General features: G+C 41.7%; 1 protein-coding gene across 3 annotated transcripts in view; it reads left to right on the top strand.

Moving 5' to 3' along the window:
* The first annotated feature begins 376 nt into the window (after positions 1-376).
* LIN7A (lin-7 cell polarity scaffold A) overlaps positions 377-20,700 on the top strand; it is a 48,664-nt gene continuing 28,340 nt past the window's right edge. For all 3 annotated transcript variants that reach the window (XM_086740053.1, XM_086740051.1, XM_086740052.1), the window contains exons 1-2: positions 377-679; positions 19,909-20,027. In XM_086740053.1, coding sequence (XP_086596179.1) covers positions 400-679; positions 19,909-20,027 — 399 coding nt within the window. In that variant the 5' untranslated portion in view covers positions 377-399. The remainder of the gene's footprint in view (positions 680-19,908; positions 20,028-20,700) is intronic.

Raw genomic sequence — 20,700 nt, 5'->3', positions numbered from 1 at the left:
TTTCGTAGACGGGTTCTCGTCCCCTGCGGCCAGCATTCAGAGCCGTGCCTCACCCAGAGGCACCCTCCCCCTCTCCCCGCTCCCCACACCCCCAGCCCCGGGACGGGGCGGTGCGGCCCGCCCCACCGCCCCCAGCCCAGGCGAGGCCGGGCCGGCGATCCGGCCCCCTGCCCGTCCTCCCCGCCCCGCCGCGCTGCGGAGCTCCCCGCCCTCACCCCTCTCTCTCCCTTCGCTGGCCGCTGTGGGCACCCCCGAGGCGGCGGGAACGACGGCGAGCCGCCCTCCAGCCCCGGGTACGGCCCGGGCCGCCCCTGCCCCTGCGGGCCCCGGGATTCCGCCCTGAGGCGGGCGCGGTGAGGCGGGGGGCCTCCCGCCAGGCCCGGCTCCAGGAGCGCAGCGATGCCGGCAGCCCGCGCCGGGCCGCGCCGGGCCGCCTTGCGCCCGCAGCATCGCGGCGGCCCGTCTGCGACAAGCCGCCCTCCCCTGGGCACCTTCTCCGCCCCGCTCGCCTCCTCCTCCCACGGAGCCACCCTCCTCCTCCGCCCCCTCTCTTTGCCAGCCTCCTCCCCGCCCTTCCCCGCACTCCACGCCGGTGCCGGAGCCGCGCGTCACTCGGGCTCCAGCCCCGCCGCAGACATGGCGACACTGACAGCGGTCCAGCCGCTCACGCTGGACAGAGGTAAGCGCGGCTGCCGCCGCTCCCCGCCCCGCGCCGCCCCGGCAGCCCCAGCTCCCCCACGCCCTGCCCCGGCCGAGCGCGGGGCTCTGCCCCCGCAGCCCCCGCGGCGGCTCTCCCGGCCCCGCCGGCGGTGGCAGAGGGCGGTGGGGAGGCGGCTGCCGGCGGGGTTCAGGTGGGAGAAGGGGTGAAATGGAGGAAATAAAACTTTGTCCGGGCGGGGTGAGGGGAAGCGGGAGGGGTGTGCGGGGTAGGGCCGGCATCCCGCCGGCGGGAGCGCGGCGGTGCCGCAGGCGCGGGATGTGGCTCCGCCGCCAGCGCTCGGCTCCGCTCCGCCCGGCGCGCTCCTGGCTGCCGCTCCGCCGCCTCCGCCCCGCGGGGCTCCCCGGTGGGCGCCCGTCCCCGTGGCTCGGCGACCAGGGCCCTGGCACCGCCGCCCCCGCAGGCCGGGGTTGGGGGGGGGATGCCCCGTGCTGGGGGCGATCCCAGCGGCTCGGTGGGAGCGGGCACCCCCCGTTTTTGGGCGAAATGCGGCGGATTGAGGGAGGCTGGCGGGGAGGGGGGTGAGTGTGCGGGGAAGGGGGCAGCGACTGCAGTTTGTCTGTTGGGTGCCGTTAATGATGTTCCCCTGCAAAACAACTACTCGGTCCGGGTAGGGAGAGCGGTTGATGTTTTGCTTTTCCGTGAGACTGTGTCGGTAACCTTAGCGAGGTAACGTCAGAGGGTGCTGAAATCCCGGGAGTTATGTTAAAAATCGGCTTTTGCCTCCAGGCTGTTAAAATTGGACCTTTCCCTCGCAGTGCGTTTGTGCCCCTACTAAGGCTCAGCAAGGAGGGTTGTTAGGTTTCTCTGGGTTACAGAGGAGAGTACCTTGCCGTGCTGATATTTTTGCTCCTTCGGCTCCATCAGTTGGAGAGGTCCAACAGCTCCTAATACAGCATCCTGGATTGCCAGGGTATCCTTCTATCTAACTTGCATCCAGAGGCTCCGAGAGGCTCCAGGCATATATGAATCTTGTGTTCTTGAAAGCATGATTGAGGCCAGTGCCTTCGTTTTTAAAATATTTTTCCAGAGGATTAAGATGGGCTTTCAAAGCAAGATTGAGAGCTTCTTGCTGTAGATTCTATGCAAAAGAAACCTGATAAACTCAATTTCAAAATTATAAAGGAGAGGTAGGCACCTTTGCTGGAACTCGGCTGAGAGTAAAACAGCTCAGAGTACTCTAAATACTGTTTGCTGGATGGCTTAAATTCCAGCGTCAGTAGAAAAGGAGAATCTAAAGTTATTCTTACTGAAATAACAAAGTGCTAGCATGCACTTTAAATTAAACTGCTCAGAAATCCACTGTGTAATCTACAGTTTCACCCTAATACTGTTTGCAGTAAGCAGGACAAATCTATTTCCTGGCAAAGGGTTGAACAGATGGCAATCCATTAGCAAACCTGGCTTTTCAAAGGAAAGTATTACTCCTTCAGAATTACACATTCCTTTTCATTACGGAAACCATGCTTTAAAAAATCCACAATACACAAAAATGCAAATTAGTCTCAATTTAAATATAAGCATCTGTTGTCTGTGTCCAGGATATGCCTAACCGTTTGGCAGTGGTGCCACCATTACAGTTTGCCTGGTTGTCAGCCAGGGCTGATATTAGTGCAAGGGAGATAAAACATCACTGAATGACAGGATGTGACTGGCGAAAGGAAAATATAGACAAGAAGAAATAGATTTAAATGCTGCACCTGGCCTGCAGATGGCCATTTCGTCAGAGGGATAAACTTCATCACCTATAACATGTTGCTGCTACGTCAGCTGAAGAGAGTAGGCTGAAGCAACCACAACCAGCAACTAGACCTAGCCCACTGCTTCCAGGTATTTCTTCTGTAGTCTTTCTTTCACAGCCACAGAAGAAGGAAAATGCTACGTGGTGGTGAGATTTTCCAGATTTCTGTTGCTTTTTATTAAAGCAGACACAGCTAAGTTTACTGTCACTATGCTTTGCACAGCTCTGCTGTGATCTAGGCACAGCCCTGAAAAGTCTTGTACACTCGTATCCACTTCCCCATGCCTCACAGAGAGCTCAGTGCAACAAGAAAATAGCAAGCTTTTCAGGAGAGGCAGCATTAATAACCTTGCATTGCTGAGGGAATTGCTGCTTGATCTCTGGCCAGGAAGTGTTCTGCATTTCTCTCTGATAAGGATCACCGAAATGGTAAAACATCGTAGAGGTACATACATGAGAAATCTGAATTACACTCTGACGTGGTCTCCTCCTGGACAAAACATATGCACTGTTTTCTAGTACAGAGATGGGAGCTTTCTTGAAGCCTTATGTAAATGAATTCAAAACCTGTAGAGTAAAATGAATTACCATTTAAAGGTGAAGGGCATGTTGTGTGTGAATGATTGAAAGCCAATTACATTCTGGAAGATTACTTCAGTCCAAAGCACAAGAATTAATTTCCTTAATTCCTGTCATCATATGCCTTTCTACCTGCACAAATATGTGCAAGTTCCATTAGGGCTCTTTAATATGTGGAACTAGTTCACAAAATAATGGAAATTTTAATCACTTACAATTTAATCTCAAAGGCTTTTGCCTGACCTTTGCGCGATGCTCTGCTGGGAAGAGGGGAAGGAATCAGCAACTTGTTTCAGGGAGGAAATGTAAAGCAGTGGAGCTACACGTGGGTACCGCTGAGGGAGCTTAAGGAGGGTGGGAACTTTGGAAGGGGCAAGAGTCTGCCTACCCGGCATCTTCCAACAGCCAAGTAAGTCTTCTCTGTAAAAAAGTGCACCCTTCCTATGTTTATCGCAAATGTTTTCCATCCTGAATCAATACCACCCCATCAGTAATCCCCACTGTCCATAAGAGCTAACTGGGGGAAATTTTTAGGCCAATTTGAAGCTTAAACCGTGAAGGTGTAGGGAACTATACCTTGTTCCAGGTTGAGATGGAAAGTTACAGTGCTATCTTTCTTAAACTGACAAGCACAAAAAGTAAGGTTGGGATTTTTTTTTTCTTTTTTTCATTTTATGTTCAAGGTTATGGATTTTAAGTACATTCCCAGCTTAGTTTACCTGCATTAAAAAAAACCAAAGCCATCACTCCAAACCAAAAGGGAAATGTTTAAAAACACCTATGCAATTATTTTTCACTTCTTCCACAGGTATGTCCAGTAAGAACTTGTCTGACACTGATTTTTGTTACAGAGAGCTGTGGTAGCAATTAGTTGGCATTTTCCAACAGTGTTTATTTTATTGGCATACTACTCTATGAATTTGTCACATCTTGCATGTCATCGTTATCTATATGGGGATGGGCAGTGCTGCCTTTGCCTCTCCTCTCAATGTCCTTTGTCTTCCACAGGGGGCATTGCCTCAGCCTCCTCCGTGTCTGGCAGTTGCTACCTTCCCCTTTACTATCCAGTGCGCCACGTTTCCTTGCGTGTTGTTTTCTGTTGCCTTGCCCTTCAGTGCAGTTAACTCTGTTGCTCTGTGCATGGCCTGTAACCCTTTTCCTTTTTCGCTGTTCAGCAACCCATTTTCCTCCTCTAATCCTCTGTTCTTCTGCGGTCCCGTGACCGTTGGCACATCGCCAGCCTGATGTTGTCTCAAATGCTGCATACGCATCCAGCGGCAATGTTCTGCTTTTCTCCAAGTGCAGTGTCATCTCCCCCAGCCAGCTTAGCCTCCTCATGGCTCTCTGAGGACCTCCTGTGAGTTTCTGAGTGCTGCAGGTACACACTGTGAGCAATTAGAAATGAGAGGAAGCTTGTTGTGGGTAGGACTGCTTAAAGGGTGTGTTAGCACAGTCTGATGGAAGCATTTTCTGCAAGTACCATTGCACTCCCAGAGATATGTTGGGAGGGAATAGATTTCTGTGCTTCCCTCGGCACTCGTTTTAGGAGTGGTCATATGGAGGCCTGCAAATTGAAGCAGGCATCTTTCTAGCTATGCGTAATAGATGTTCCACTCTTATCTGAACTTCTTCATTTTGCTAAATGTCTGGCAAATTTTTCATAAAGCTTCTCTTACTGAGAATTTTACTTGTGCCCTTCCCTCCAAGATGAAAATCTGCTCTGAAAGAAAACTGACCATATAGTTGCTCTGATTGCTGCAAAACCTCAGTCCCTGTTCCTCTCTGTGTAGGACGATGGAAGTGGCAGCTTTAAAAGGGCACTTTTCAAAAGTTTTTCTTGATTTTGAAGATATTATACGATTAGCCTGTGCAAAGACCATCTCATGATTAGGAGCAAGGGAATATCTTTTCATATGAAGAGAGGCTTTCAACTGTCTTTTGTTAATAATTCATGTCCTATTACGTTTTTCCTTATATAGTTACTATTCATGTCACTGGCAGTTTTGCTTCTTCATGTGACTGAGGAAAAAAGAATAAATTTGAATAGACTGTGCTGATATTTAAATCCCTGTGAAGTTTCATAACAAGGTCATAGCTATTGGCTATTGACAACAAAATTTCTGTTGCTTTCAAATATATCCTTGGAAACTGGAAAGACTTCTTGCTGTTGAGCTGCAACGCGTAACGAGCTCTGTTGGTTTTTTATGAATTGAAACAAATATTTTTCCAGTGGAGTGGATGACCCAAAACTTTCTGAAACTCCTTTATAAAGCACAATGTTCAGTGATGATAGATAAGGATATGAATAGGCTTGGAATCACCATCGACTGTTAGAGATGGTAGAAAAACTCTTACCAGATGTGGTACTGGTTGGCATCTGACCATTAATATACGTTGTTATTTGCTAGAGTACTCTTCCTTCCTTCCTTCCTTCTCTCCTCTTCTTGTAATTTTTCTTCTCATTACTTTCTTGTAGCCTACATAAATGGGGATTTTTTTTCTCTGTCTGTGACCATATGTATATATATATATATGTCAGAAATTATATTGAACATAATTTGCCGTAGACTGTGCATTTATTAGTATAATGTATATCATCTTGGGAAAAAAATATGTAACATATGCCTTGGGAAGAGAAAATCAGATTCATAAAGTGTGAAATACAGTCCTTGACAGAGATGCAGCATAAGGCCAGATCTCTCGCACAGGGTGAGGCCCTGTGGAGCAGTGCTAAGCGATGTGCTGCTCCCCGCCTGGCTCCCTGTCTGTCACGGGGACGTCTTCTCTTCCTCTTCAGCCCAACATGCTAAAATTGAAAAATACTTCTGCGAGTGCCACTTGCTTTAAGCCTAACATTTCTCTGTTTGGCATGCCAACTGAGGTCATGTAAATAACCAAATTCATTCTTCCAAGAAAAAAAAAAAAGGCATATTGTTTGTAGGAACAGAAAAAAAAAATGATAATTCTGGTCACAGACTGAAGTATTTAGGGATTTTTTTACATTGGTGTGTCAACATTTATTTGATTTTCTTTTTAATGTATTTTTATGAAGGGATGGATTAAAGTAAGCGGATTGGGCTGCTGATTTATGGGTGATGACTGAGGATGTTTCGTGAGGAACCGTGCAGTTGAAGTGTGTAGGTCAGCCATGCCTCCCGCAGCTCTGGAGCTGGAGTAGGAGCAAGTACTTACCTAAATGTCATCTTTGGTTTTCATGAGCAGTATGAAGATACGTGGTTTGAAAAGTTAAATGCACATGTCCGGCTTAAATGTCTTTGGCAGTACGGGCCTGACCTAAAGAGGTGCTGGGGCACATGGTGGCACAAGAGCTCTGTGCCAGGCTGGATGTGCCCGAGGTCGGCCGAGTGCCTGCAGGAGCGCACCCCTTTAACTGGCTTCACCCTCCCAGACAGAGCCCTGTCCTCCAGCCCAGAGCAACTCACGGTGATGTGGAAATTGAGTTTTGTTGGGACACAGCAGGTGGAAATGAATCAAAGTTCATTGTATCATCTTCAGTGTGCTGCAGGTGCTACAGGAGCCTGGTGCTGCTGGTCGTCAGAGAGCTGTGCCTGTACACAGACACGTGGAAACATCTTCTGCAAAACGTGTGGCGTCTTTTAACATTAAGTCACCTTTGTGGAGTGTAGAGGGGGAATATCTTAAATTTCCAGTCATGTTTCCTTCAGAAATATGTAACTGATAGTGAGGCGTATCTCTGCAGAAGCTGGATGTGCGGTCAGGAAATGTTTGAGAGAGCAACCAGGCTCATGGTTGACCAATGCCTGTGCAGGGACCTTATGTTCCTCCTCCTCTGTCAGGCTGAAAATATACTTCAGACATGGTGGCAGTGAAGTAACCATTTTAGTCTATCTGAATTTATCCTCTGTAGAGTAAGGTGGTAAGCTGAGCTTGCCTGTGTGTGTCCTGCTTCTGATCCTTCCAAGGGAACCTGCTCCTGCCGCAGGGTGAAGGGGATGGAGGCTGTCACAAGCCCCTGCACAGGTGCGGGGTTCACTGCTTGCAGCTAGTTGCAAGAGTGTTAATGATTAGAAAACACAAGGGATACTGGTTTTGTATACAGTAAATGTATACTCTCTATCTACAGATAACTTTGAAAAAGGTTTTGTTTTATAAATAACATCCCTGTGCTGGATCCTATAAACTTCAGTTTCACACTGATGTCTGAGAGATGTTTGTGTAGCTACAGAAAAAAAAAAGATTAACCTCTTAATGTAATTGTAAGTAAACAATTTCCTTAATCCCATCCTGCCGCTTGAGTTGGACCCCTCTGATGATGTTATCAGACAAACTTTTTTTTTAAAATGTGACGAATTGCTGGAGTCATCACCTTTGTGCAGAGGATAATTTGTCCTTTGAGTTCCCTGTTTCAGGATGCAGATATGCACGTCTCTCTGTAACACAGATGACACTTGTGCAAGTGCAAAAAGTTATATATGCAAGCTGTTGGCTGACCTGTGTTATTCAGACACAAAATAATGTTCCTGTAGGTAATGCAATAGAATTTGAAATATTAATTATGTAAAAGTTTTGATTTTAGTTACTCATTAGAAGCACAAAGAATGAGAAGTTGAGGATTTAAGAGGAAAAAAAACAAGCAAAGGCACGTAGATAGTGTTTTGAGAAGCACGTAAGTGTAAATTTGTAAATCTGCTTTCCATCCTGCACAGTTAATTTATTTCAAATGATGCATTTTTGACATTTTAAAAATAATACTTACTAATGTGCTGTACATGTATGTATAAATCCAGGCATTTTCAAAGTTAATCTCAGTCAGCTTAATCTTCTTTTGAGATATTTGCTGGAGAGTCAGTCTCTGAATGAGAAACATTCAACTGTTAATTCTCTATTCAGATGAGGAGATTTGATTCAGAAATGCACGTTTATATACTAACAATGTTCTCCTAAGTATTTAAACCACAAGCTCAGACCTTAGATATGTTAAATACAGAGGGAGGTGTATGTACATATTTGAGAACTTGTTCACCAGGGTCTGCAACAGAGTGGTTAAATAAACCCCAAATTTCTCAAATGTAATTCTGCTAAGTTACCACTTAGGAAATGCATACAGCTTCTCATGAGTTGTTACCTTAGTACTACTTTACTAGTAATTGTTAAAAAAGAGAGAAAAAAAATTGATTAGAGAACTGTGTTTCCAGAAGAGATCGAAGCAGGATTGTTCTTTATTATTTAAAAGATGGAACAATGAAGTATCCATGAATACTCAGAGCATCAAAGCATTAATTGTAATTGTTTCTGTGTAAACATGGATAATTGTATAAGGAAGAGTGTTGCCCAAAATAGACTCTTAATTTATTTCTTCTGAACCAAAATTATATTTTTACTGGTTCTTTTCAGTAGAAGCCCTTGTTTAATCACTAATCCTTCACTAACTCTTTAATTTTCTTTTTCAACCGTGTTTTCTTAAAAAAATTAAATCTCCTAGACATTAAGGCTTCAGTCCCTCTACAATCAGTTAAGCATACTTGAATAGGTGGGTGACCATGGCCATCAGCAGCAATCTCAGAAATTTATTTATCATCGTCTCTTCACTTTTCAATAGATTTGCCAGCAGTGTTTTTGTCAAATGCTATTTACTGAATTGTCACAGGAGCAAAAGGCTGTTCTTTGTTATACAGACCCAGACCAGGGTAACTTGAAGAGAGAATGATGGCTTTAAAAATCTATGAAGCAGTCTTTGGAAAAAGAGGTGGCTGTATGTCTGATCCCTACCGTAGCCTAATAGTCTTATAAACCAAGAGTAAGAGCTTTGGAGTTTCTACTAATTTATACAGCACATTTTGCTTCCTAACAGTGCAACCATGTCAAAATATGCCAGGTATGGTCTTCATATCTTAGGCAGATACCTTGTGAAACCAGGCTGCAACCTGAGATGAGTTCCAGTTCTCCTGCTCCTATTCTCAGCATTATTCCACACATAGGACACCAAGCAATAGCACTGCAAAAGTGACAGTGAGCTCTTTGTTTCTCACAGAGGTTTTCTGTTTCAAAGTTCTGTTTGTAACTTGCAGCAGCAATTCAAGATAGACAACTTTCTTCTAAGGTCGTATTTGTTTCAAAGTTGAAAGCTAAGAGTGATCAGTTGTTGCCATCTACCAGCGGCATATCTGTACCACCTAGTTCTGCAGGGATTTATTAACAAAGGATTTTGTGTATATTGTTTTCTTCTTGCTGTGGCAGCTTTTCACATACACACTTTCAAAGAACAGGTTTTTTTCCTTTCCTGACAAATAACTAGTATTTAGCCAGCTACCAGAGGGATTCAATCTGCAAAAAGCAATATTTTTAAATCCACCGAAATTGTAGAGAGTATATTAAGTCTCTTCTTGTTAGCTGAGTCTACAGATAAAGTCGTGTTAGGTATGTGTACATAACATCTGCATCGCATCCATTCTGTTGCACAAATGCCATCTTTTCACTGTTAATCTCACCAAGAGTTTCAAACCACCTAGAAAAACAGAAGATAAAATCATGATGCTAGACTTCAAGTGGCAACTTGTATTGTCACTATGTACAATTGCCAGTAGCCCACAGCCATCTTTCTCATCTTTCTGGTAAAACCAGAAAAAGATGAAGGCTAAGATTAGCTGGAGAGATGAGAACTGAGGAGAGGCAGTGGGAGACTAGTAATGACATGAGGCGCAGAGAAGAAAGTGAGAGTTGCTGCTTTGGCTCAAACAGGATGCCTGTTGTGAAGGAGAATTAGCATCCCTAAGTTAACCTTACCTCCCTTTGTGAAACACCTGTTGGGACCATTTCTTTCCTCTTCCTGTCTTCTTCTCTGCCAAAAAAAAATCCCTGATGCAAACAGAAAACACACACTGAAAGTATCACTGTGAGAAAGGCATGAGGTTGCCCATATGGCCAATACTTTTGGTTTGTGATGTGCACATAGGACGCATAAATACTTGCTTTTGCTTAGGCAGAGGAGCGGGAGAATGAATTTCAGCTAAGGGAAAAGTGTGTTGCTTTGCATCCTGTTTTTCTTTGTTCAGGCAAGCTTATTCCTTGTAATTATTTCTGTTTTCTGCTTCTCTAGCTTAGTCAAAGTTTTAATTCCTTCACTGATTTAAATGTTTTTCTTGATATGTGGTTTATGTTTGTGGTTTAAAACACAAAAGCAAGTATTCTGTTAAGTAGGGTCCTTGGGGTATGTGGGCTATGTTAAAGTACCAGCCTTTTTTTTCTTTTAATCTGGGATCAGAACCTCTGAAGTGATTACATTTGCAGTTTCAGCAAAGTGTCCAGTGTGCTTTTGTCTGGTGTTTAAAGCAGCTCCACTCCAGCATGGTGAGTGGTGTCTACTGAGGCAGAACTGATCCTACAACATCAAATGATGTTGTGATCAGGAGACAGATGAGGCTGGTGGAGAGTTACCAAGGCATCTCTTTACGAGATCTCTGTGGCTACAGGAGGCAGTAGACGGCTTCAGTGTTTTCACATAGTTTGACTTACAGCGACTTTATTCATTAAGGCCAGGTCTCTTCACCATACTAAATTTCTCAGGGGGTTACAGCTTTGCTTCAAAGGATTTTATTCTTGTCATTTCATAGTTTCAGTAAGTCAGACAGAACACCATTTTACATGTCCTGTGTAGGCAAATAACTGCTTTAAACACCTGAGATCTCTATTTTTCTTTAAGAAAATGCTTACAGAAAGACTAAGAATTAAAATAAATAACACAAAGTCTGAAACTACAAAATATCCTGCTTCCTTTTTTTTAATTTAAGGAATGAATATATACTTATATATTAATTATATAACATATATATTTATTTAAATACAAAATAAACTTTAAAAACCTGTTATCTTTTTGTATGATATCTGTAGCCAACTGTCCCGTTAAAAAAAGGACCAGAATCATGTCTCATCTGTTATATTCAGCAGTGAGTAGCTAGCTATAAATCATAGTTACGATCACAAAGAGCAGGTATGATTAAGCAATGTAAAGTCAAAACTACATACTAAGGGACAAGAAGGGAATTTCACCTTCCCTTCCCTTTTCTCTACAGCTAATGCAGGGGAAAAACCATGACATTCTGTTTTACATACTGTGTTAGAAAATCCCATAGTTTTCAGTGCTCTTTTATTCTTTGCATTTTCAGCTTTATTTTTTAATCTTTTATCTTAAAGGATAATTTGGTAACTTGTTTTCACACCAATGCTATGTTGAATGCCTTCTATACGAAAGCAGTGGGCAGTGTAAAATGTAAAGAGTTGGTGTATCTGTATTTTCTTGATTTCTCACAGATGGCAAAATCTGCTGGTGAAAATTTTTGAACTCATGTTTATGCACCTCCTCATCCTGATTGCTTTAGAAATTGCAATGAAACTAATAATTTGAAAGAAAAAAAATATATCAGTATTAAAAAATTGTTAGGTTTTAAGGTTAATTTAAAATGCCCATCTTTGAAAATTCTGGATTGCCCATATTATTGCTCTTCAGGCCTCAAATTAAGCCAGTGAAACTCATCTTGCTGAAACGATCCTGAATTACCCAGTAATTCAGTCTTCACTGTTTGTGATTTATTGTTGTTCCTTTAAAAACCAACAATGGAAATGTGACGGTACCAAACCACTTTCTCTAAGTCTCTGTTGATCTCCTTATAGTTTTAGGAACTCTGTAGATCAGCCACACACACACACACGCAAGCAAACAAAATCTGAAAATAGCTGACAAAGATGCTCCTCTGGCTTACATCAGTTATGTGAAGGCTTCAAGGAAAAAATTGAGGACTGGCTCTGTCCATGTGCAGTGATGAAGATACTAAGATTGACCAAAGTAAAGCAAATCCAGTTCTCCCAGTTGACCTTCTTAGTAGGTTAAGGCTGTGAAAATCCCTAGCTGAGGGGAAGAACAGAAATCTGTAGTTAAAACTTAGGAGAGTGGGAAAGGGGTGAGATTACTGAAGACACTGTAGACATTGGAAGGTTCAGAGAATGCAGAGGAGCGTATTTTTTCATTTAAGGGAACCTTTTGAATATTGCCTTTGAACAATCTAAGCAGAGTATTCAGGACCAGTATGCCTATTTCAGTATTTCAGGCAGGGACTGAAATTGCTGAAGAGAGCACTTGAAGGGCTTTTGCGGTGTTGAGGATGCTGGATAGAGGAGTCTCCACACAGTTTACTGTCTGTATTCACATCATAGGTGGCGCTACTTTCCCTGCAAATAAACTTTGTCCTTTCTGTAAGTTATTTTGCAAATGTCGCAGACCTTTGCTGTCATACTGAGGTGCTCCTGCCAAAGCAGAGAACTTGGATGCCTGTGATGTGCATAAGAAGCTAAAGTCAGAGAGAATCTGGGTGCAGCTCAGACATGTAGAAATGTATAGACCAAAACAAGGTCCAATGAGTGGCCAAAGAAAGTGAGCCTGCCCCAGGCAGTGAGGGAATGTATGTAGAAACAGTCATCTCATCATGTAGAGCAGTCATCTCATATCAGGCAAAATGAGACAGTCAGAAATACACTCCATCATATTTCATGGTTGACTTTTCTCCTATATTAAGAAGAAAAATTCAATAAAATAATTGGTTGTGGCATTTTTAAAAGCTTTAACTGAAAAATATATTGGCTTGCCTGCTAGCAACACTATTTTTGTCAAACATAACTGTTGTGAAGTACATTTATCTCCTGGACCACATGGAGATAAATTTGCATGAGTCATTCACTATATATCTGGACAGTTAGAGTGGGTTTCATCATGCTGATGTAAATGCTTAATACGTAGGATGCAGGCAGTTACATCTGAGCTAATCATCTGGTCTCCCTTTATTGACAACAAAGGGAACAGGCACTCCCAGGGTATGATTCATCTCATCTAAAATAGGTCAGATGAATTGTAGCCACCAAGTGTCTGTTTTTCCTCATTGACTGTAACGGCAGTCTAGGGTGAGTCGCTGAGCTGTCCGTGTTTACAGGAGAAGTGTGGCCAGTTGAAACCCTCACCGCAAGATGAATTATGAGAGCTCTGTATGGTGGTGCTTTGTTATATTTATTTGTGCATTTGTGGTAATGTTCAGTGAAGTGACACTGTGCAATAAATCTGTAACTACTACCCATATCGTCTAAACTAGAGTATGAAAGCACTGGTGGCATTATTTTTGTTGTAATTTATTTGAGTAGACCTCACAGATACACACTATAAAGTGTTGAATAATGTTGCTGTATTCTAACAGCTCAGCTCGTTGCTCCCTGCACATTGAGTCTGATTTGCCACAGTGAAGTACACCTTTATGCTTACTGATTAGCATGAAATTTTGAGCAAGACAAACATGTCAACTTAAGTGGGCAAAAAAGGCTACTCTTAGCCTCAATTTTTCCGAGCTCTTCAGATTAGATTAAATAAATATATTTAATTAATGGAAGAGCTGTTGTATTTCAGGAGAGCGCTGTGCTGATAGTAAGGAACCAAAGAGGTGAATGGAAGCAGAGTTGGCAGGCTGGTATGTGAGACCAGAGCAAGAATCGCCACGTTGTACAACACACTGAGTGACAGCAGAGCTCTAGTTATAGAGAAAATTTTAAAAAGATCCATGCTGAAAATTTTCCAAAGCTGGTGCTTTAACCATGAAGTCGCATAAATAGTTTGCTACTAGGGCTACTGGCTATGAATTATGAATGAATTTTGCTAATCAGCATGGAATTCTGATTGCCCAGCCATTGATTACCTGCTGTCATTTGATAGTGTTTGGATAAGATTGTTAAATATGATAAAGCATCCTGTGTAGGCTTTGGGAATTATGATAACAAGTTGACAGAATAACATTAAGAATTCTGGAATGTATTCTCCTAAGCTTAAAGGAATAACTAAACCTGAACAAAAAGCACTGAAGGAATGAAAAACTACTGCAATTAGAAGGACCTTTTATATGTCATGCAAATTCTTCACCTTCAGCCTGATTGAAGGTCTCCAAGTACAACGGAACAGAGCTTGAAAATTGCCAGGATTATTATTCCATAATGCTAGTAATATTTTAGAGACTTACTGAGTGTCCTTGCTGTCAGTTTGTAGTGATGTTCCACCTCTTTCAGGTACCAAAGGGTGGTGTTTATGCAGCACATTTACTTTTCCTAGTAACCAGCATACTAATGCAGTGAAGGTCTCCAGAATTAGCAAGAATAAGGCATAAAAAGACCTGAAGAAGATGAGAAACCTACTCTCTAATAACTTGTTAATAAGTGATCACCATATTTTGGCTTTGGGAACAACCCAACATCATTCTACAGTAGTTATCAGACTGAACCCAAACTATTGTTGCACAGCATTGTAGCTACTATTTAACTGCCTAATAGTCTCTGAAGTCAGAGGATAATATATATTTATTTTAAGGACTGCAGACCAGCTCAGTCATAGACCAGCACAAGAGAGGGAGGTTAGGCACTGGTAGATACATACCAGTTTCCATGTTTTGCAGCATAAAGTATACACGTACATTCTTTTTCAAGAGTCACTCTGATACTAAATGGGACACATTTAGCATGCTAAAATAATATGCTACATTTTTCGTGACAATTCTCAGCCTGTCTTATTAAACTGAAACAAACATAAACCCTGCACAAAACCTATCAGAGTAAAACCCCAGACTGGAGTGCTGGAGCCTGGTCTACCCAATTTTAACACTGATTCAGACCAGCCAGGATTATTTCTCTGGATTCATAAATTGCTCATTGTGCATTGTTAGCTAGCATTGCTAGCTATTTGGACAAAAATCAGCAAGTGAAAACAATACGTAAGAGAACAAAGTGATAACTAAGCCAGATGACCTTTTTTTCAACTGCACTATGCTATATGGCTATGTATACGTGATTCATCTTCGTTTAATATAGCATGGGAATGTTCCATTTGTATCACAGTATGGTGCCTTGCTAGTTCTATGTTCTAGTGATTCCCCTCTTTCTTAGGGTTTGTGTAGTAACTTCCTGCTTGTGTCCTACTAGCAATGCAAATGGAATTTCATTCAAAAGAAAATACAGAAAGAACACTTGAAATGAGATTTTTTTTCTGAGAGTCATGCTTTTCTTTTGATGAGTGCCCTTGATAAAACGCATTCCGTCCACCCACAGCTCCCCGCCTTCTCTGTGTTTCACTGATAACGTGACCCACCACACTGAAACAGTATTATTTCCTGAAAGGCTGTAGGCAGGCATGATGATGGGAAGACAAAAAGAAAAGTGAATGTTAAACAGAACGAGAGAAAAAGGAATTGTATGTATGTATGAGGAAATCAGAAAAAAAAATGATTAAAAAAAAGTGTGGTTAGAGTTAGATATAATAAGGGGGGAAATAAGTACGTATTCCTTCTAAAGTGTATGCATCATAGAATACAGAGGAGTAATTCTACCCACATCGTTACTCAAAATTCCCACCGATTTTTATGGGATGTGAGTGTAGGAAATGAGGATAGATTTTGATGACATTAGCCAGAGTTTAATAGTATAATGGAGTTTGTATTTTGGAAAATGTTTGTTAGTAGGCAAAACAATCCTTTCAGAGGTTGTGTTTAAAAAAAAATCTTTGCTTAAAGGAAGGACAAATTAAAAAAAAAAAAAAAAAAGGCAAGGGCATTTTATTTGCATATAACTCAAGTGTTTTGAACGTAATTCCAGGGATTTTTTTTACATGTATCTGTGTAAATACACATACACACTCTTTTAATCAATTTTCCCATTCCACAAGTATGTAAGAAAATGGTATTTAAGAACAATTCCTTGGTGATAACTTTTACAAGCAAAGTTAATTACATTTATAATCAAAGGAGGATTGAGGACAAGAAAAAGTATCCCAGCAGAGGAATACTAGTCCTTCTCAAACATGAGACAGTACTCTAATTGACTTCAACATAGGTGGATTCCCTGCTACGTCCTTTTTTTTTTCAACATAACTTTGATCTTCCTCATTGCCAATCATATTACTTCTTTGAACAAGCACTTTCTTTAGTTTTAGCTAGAACTCACCTTGAGTGAACCATCAGCACAAAGCGTATGCATCACTTAAGTTCTCATGCACTGATAATTTTGACTTTTTAATCTGTCCTAAAGCAATTTTTTGTTCAAGTCTCCCCCTGAGAGTTATTAATGGCAGGAAATACAGTATATTTCATGAGGTCATAATTTATATGCTAATATTTATACATTTTTAGTCTGCTCAAAATCTTCTGGTTTGTAACAACTGTTATATTTTGCTCCTAACAAAGCGTCAGCTGGTAGCAAACAGCTTTGGCCCTGAACACATGCCTCATTTTCATTCTGTAATTTTTTCCCATTAAGCTCTTTATTATTCTATATACTCTCTACTGTGAGCGATACCCCACAAGTCATTGCCAAATTGAGCAAGCTATGGGCCTAATTGTGACAAGAGAAAGAAGACTGCTTATTATTAACAGAAATGGTAGGTGGATAATAAATCAAAGCAAGAATTTGGGCAACAGCATTCATGTATTTTAGCATGTTGGATTAATTTGGAAGTGTGGAAAATCACAACACTGTTGGGATATCCTGCTTTTTGTTTACTCCCAAACACTTCTTAACCATAAAGTTAAGTAATCTAGTATTGGCAAACGACAACTTAGTGCCCAGTTTTGGCTATGAGACTACATACTAAACCCCCCTGCCACACTTCAACCAGAATATGAATTTATCATTTGTATTGTAACATTTGTCACTGTAGAAGTGTTTAATTATCATCTAGAGTCTGATCCATGCCCTAGGGAAATGTTTAAACCTGTACTTAACTCTTTTAGACTGATTAATGTGCCTAAAGCTATTTCTGTTTCCTTCTGGATCAGAACAGATTTCTCAATCAGTACAAATGTTTCATTGAATATAATTTAGTTCAGAACTGTAGGAAATGTGGGATGATTCTCAGAATTTTCAGGTGTGGTGATGAAACTTCTAAGCAACTGCAAAATAGCAACCAATCTGACATCTGTGGCACGGACCTTCTACAATTATAGTTGGTGAGAGGGAAAGACAGTTCAAGACTTACCTGAACTGGCACTGGGAAAGATCCCAGTCTGATTCAGAATATCTGAATAGCTATCATGTATCATCAACATGAATTTCAGAGGCCTTATCTCATCCATTACTGTAGGCTGTTACAGCTTCTTCAGAATAAGTAATCTAATTGCTTTGTGCTGCCTGACATGCCGATTTGCACCAACTGGTACTAATAACTGAGGATAGTGTTGAGCTAACTGCAGGTGTGTTGGGTGGCAGATACAGACTTTAAAAGAAAAAATCCAAGGTAAATGATTTGATAGTTTTGTTAGAAAATCATTGTGACATTATTATTACTGAGAACATTAAAAACCATCTTTATCTGTTGCATCATGTTTTATTTAATGTGTTGCGATTCTTTTGCAGTCCATTGAAATGGTTCTTACTGAAGAGTGTGCTTACCTCTTCTTAAATCTCAAAACCATCCTCTTTGATGTATTAGCTGTCATCAGTCATATTCTTCTTTCTAGAATCTCTTTTTTGTTGGTTTCCGTGGCCTTATTATTTCCCAAATCTCCTCTTAGCTTTCTAGTCATCACTTCAGCTAGTGCTTTAGAGGGACCTTTATTGTTACACCTCCACATACTCTCTCACCCTTTTTATTTGCAAATACAGCTTCAACTGCTGTCTGTACATGCAGCTCACAAACCTGCCTCATTAATCCAGATCTTCTCTTTCCCATCACACCAAGCTCTCTATCTCTCAGATGATCCCTTTTGCATGATATTTGCTGTGTCTCTACCAGCAGGTAGCATGGAGTGGAGAGACAGGGATAGATGAGCAATGCAAAAGAGATGGTGCTGAGGACCTCGCTCCCACGTTATGTGCGTTGTGCTGAGAGGTTGTTTCAGACTAGCTGTGATCTAGAAAGATGGACTGGATGCCCACTAGTAATTGAAGCACTACTTGGAGCAAAAGCACAGGTGCAGTCTTTGAACACGGGGTTAGGCTTAGTTTCATCTGAAAGTTCATGAACTCCATGACTGCTCTGCGATGCTAATTACAGCCCAGTAAGTGGAAAGCTCCTTCTGAAAGAAACACTGCATGCTTTCTGCCATGCTTCCTCTCGTACTGAAGAGTTATCTTTTGGCAGATGCCTATAAGAGATGAGAATTGTTTGGGTGTTAATCTACTATGGCACAACCTACCATGCTGACCAGTTGTTCTCCTGTTTTAATTAAATTAAAAATTTGTTAAGTGTCATTTTCTCTTTTCCTAACACTGATACCACTGGATAATAAGTATTTTCTTATAAATGCAAATATACTATTATAATTTTATTCCCACTGCAGCTCATCTAGTGTCATCTCTTTTCTATTTCCAGAAAACTTATCATGTCTTTGTTGTATAAGACATCTGGTCAGTATAGCTCAGCTACAAGCCAAGGATTGTAAGAACTATTTCAATTAGCATAATCTCCCAGTCACAAACAGTACAATCTTTGTCATCAGGAAGGAGAATTATATAAGGTTGCTTCTAGCCATTGTAGTCATTTTGGAGTTGTGTGGCTGGGGGGAGGGTGGTTGTTTCTTTTTAGTGCAGTGAAACTGCAGAATTAAAATGCCTCAAATATTGTTTTATCTTTTAGTACTATGCATCCATTTCATCACTAGGATACAGACCTATTTTTAGTTGAGTAATGTAACTGGCCAGTAGTAGCTCTGGTAGCTACGCAAAAGATGCTAGAAGATGTGACAATGACCGCACAGTCATGACAACAGCATTGCCAGGTTCAACTATACCAGCAAATTTACAGAAAAAGCAGCAAGGTAGCGTTAAATGACGAAAGGAGAAAACCCTCTATTTAATCTCTGTCAGCCTGAAGGCTGACGAGGATATCAGTCGCTCAGTTCACTCCTGCGTCTAAGTCAGGATGTCCCTTGCTTGACTAGGGTAGCCTCCATGAGACCGACCATTATTTCTTGTGCCCCTGTGTCCCCAGCCATAAAGGATTGTTGGGCATCTCATTGATTGTTTGAGGGTTTTTTTTTTTTTCTATGTATGTATCTTAGTAATAACTGTGTAAATTAGGAACTAGCGTTATAGAGGAAAAATATTATGAGAGTGAGGGTATGGGCACTGTTCAACTGGACCAGATTCCCACTCACCACTCAGTGTGGCTACTCACTTAAACCTTCTGGTGTGCTCTTCAGAGATACAGTTGTCTTTCCCTTGACAATACACCGTTACTTAAGGAGAATTCAGGCCACCAAAAATATTATTACATGTGTTTCTATCAGTCATAGAGGTTTTGTGTGATAGATCAGGTCTTTGGAGACCTAGACAAGAGCCTTACACATTTACTCTTCTCTAGCAGACTTCCTGTTCTTCTGTTGCAGATTTTTACTTGCCTTTAGAAGACTTTCTTTATCAGTAGTTGATATTTAGATTTAGATTTATGAGAAGAAAAGATCAATTATTTTTCTTAGGTGTTGTCATCCTGAGGGTGCTTTCATAAGGACTCAGCTTCATTCTTTCTTTCTGAAAGTAGGTCCCATACTGTTCCTGTGCTACTTTCTCATATATAACTAAGAAATATTTTAGGTCTGCTAATATGGTTTAGCTGCTTTGAACTGGTAGCTTTGTTCCAAAGAATGTTTGCAACTCAGACTGTACCTCATTGTATGTGTCTGTGGTGGTTTGTCCATCCTTTGAGATTTGGATCTCTGAACAGCAGTGTTGTTGCCTATTTGAGGCTGGTATAATACAAAATTAATACAGCATGCGTTGCTAAAGTTGGTTTTAAGTTTAAAGTTACCATCAATGTGCCCCCTTCAGTCACTTACTAGGCGCTGTTTATACTGATCTATATTCCTTTTTTTCCCCCACTCAGATGTTGCAAGAGCAATTGAGTTACTGGAGAAACTGCAAGAATCTGGAGAAGTACCAGTACACAAGCTACAGTCCCTAAAGAAGGTGCTGCAGAGTGAGTTTTGTACAGCTATCAGAGAGGTATGAAATGGAGATTTTTAGTTATTTCTCAGAATAGCATCTCTCTCCTAAAAAGAAAAGTATATTTGCCATTCAGTGCTGGAGAAGCAGGAGTACCTTGTATAAAGGATGATGGATGTGAGATGTGTCTGTAGCTGCCTGCTACCGTGCAGAATGCTGAAGTTACTGAAAAGCAGACACAGAACAGTTGCGTCAGCAAGGCATCAGGCCTGAGGCAATTAGCCTTGCTAAGGAGAAAGGATGATTAATTAGTACTTTAGTATTCTGCTCATGCTGTTTCAGGGTCTGTGCTAACCTGTACAGCACTGTGCTGGGATATGGGCACATGCCAAGCTGGGTCAGTGCAAGCTCAAATGCCTCTCCTTTGAGCTCCGGTGCGTGATGGGATGAGCTGATAAAATCAGATTGCAGCGAGAGCCAAACGGTGCAAAGCGCTGAAGTTAACTGGAGCCGACAGGAATCTTGCTGTTGAAGTCAGTGGTCAGGTCCCAGTGGGCCTTGCTCCAGGTGTCAGGAATCCTTGTCAGATTGCTAAGAACTGTGATCATTACCCTGCCAGCTGTGGTCAGGGGCCTTCCTAAGATCTGCCCAACAGTAGATAAATTATGATTGTTTTCTTCTAATCAAGCTAGTGAAGAAGCATCCCCCTTCCTACATGCATACAAGCAGTATC

Source organism: Chlamydotis macqueenii, chromosome 1, assembly GCF_036417535.1.
Source record: "Chlamydotis macqueenii isolate bChlMac1 chromosome 1, bChlMac1.mat, whole genome shotgun sequence".
Lineage (NCBI taxonomy): Eukaryota > Metazoa > Chordata > Aves > Otidiformes > Otididae > Chlamydotis > Chlamydotis macqueenii.
This window is presented reverse-complemented; position numbering and strand designations above follow the sequence as displayed.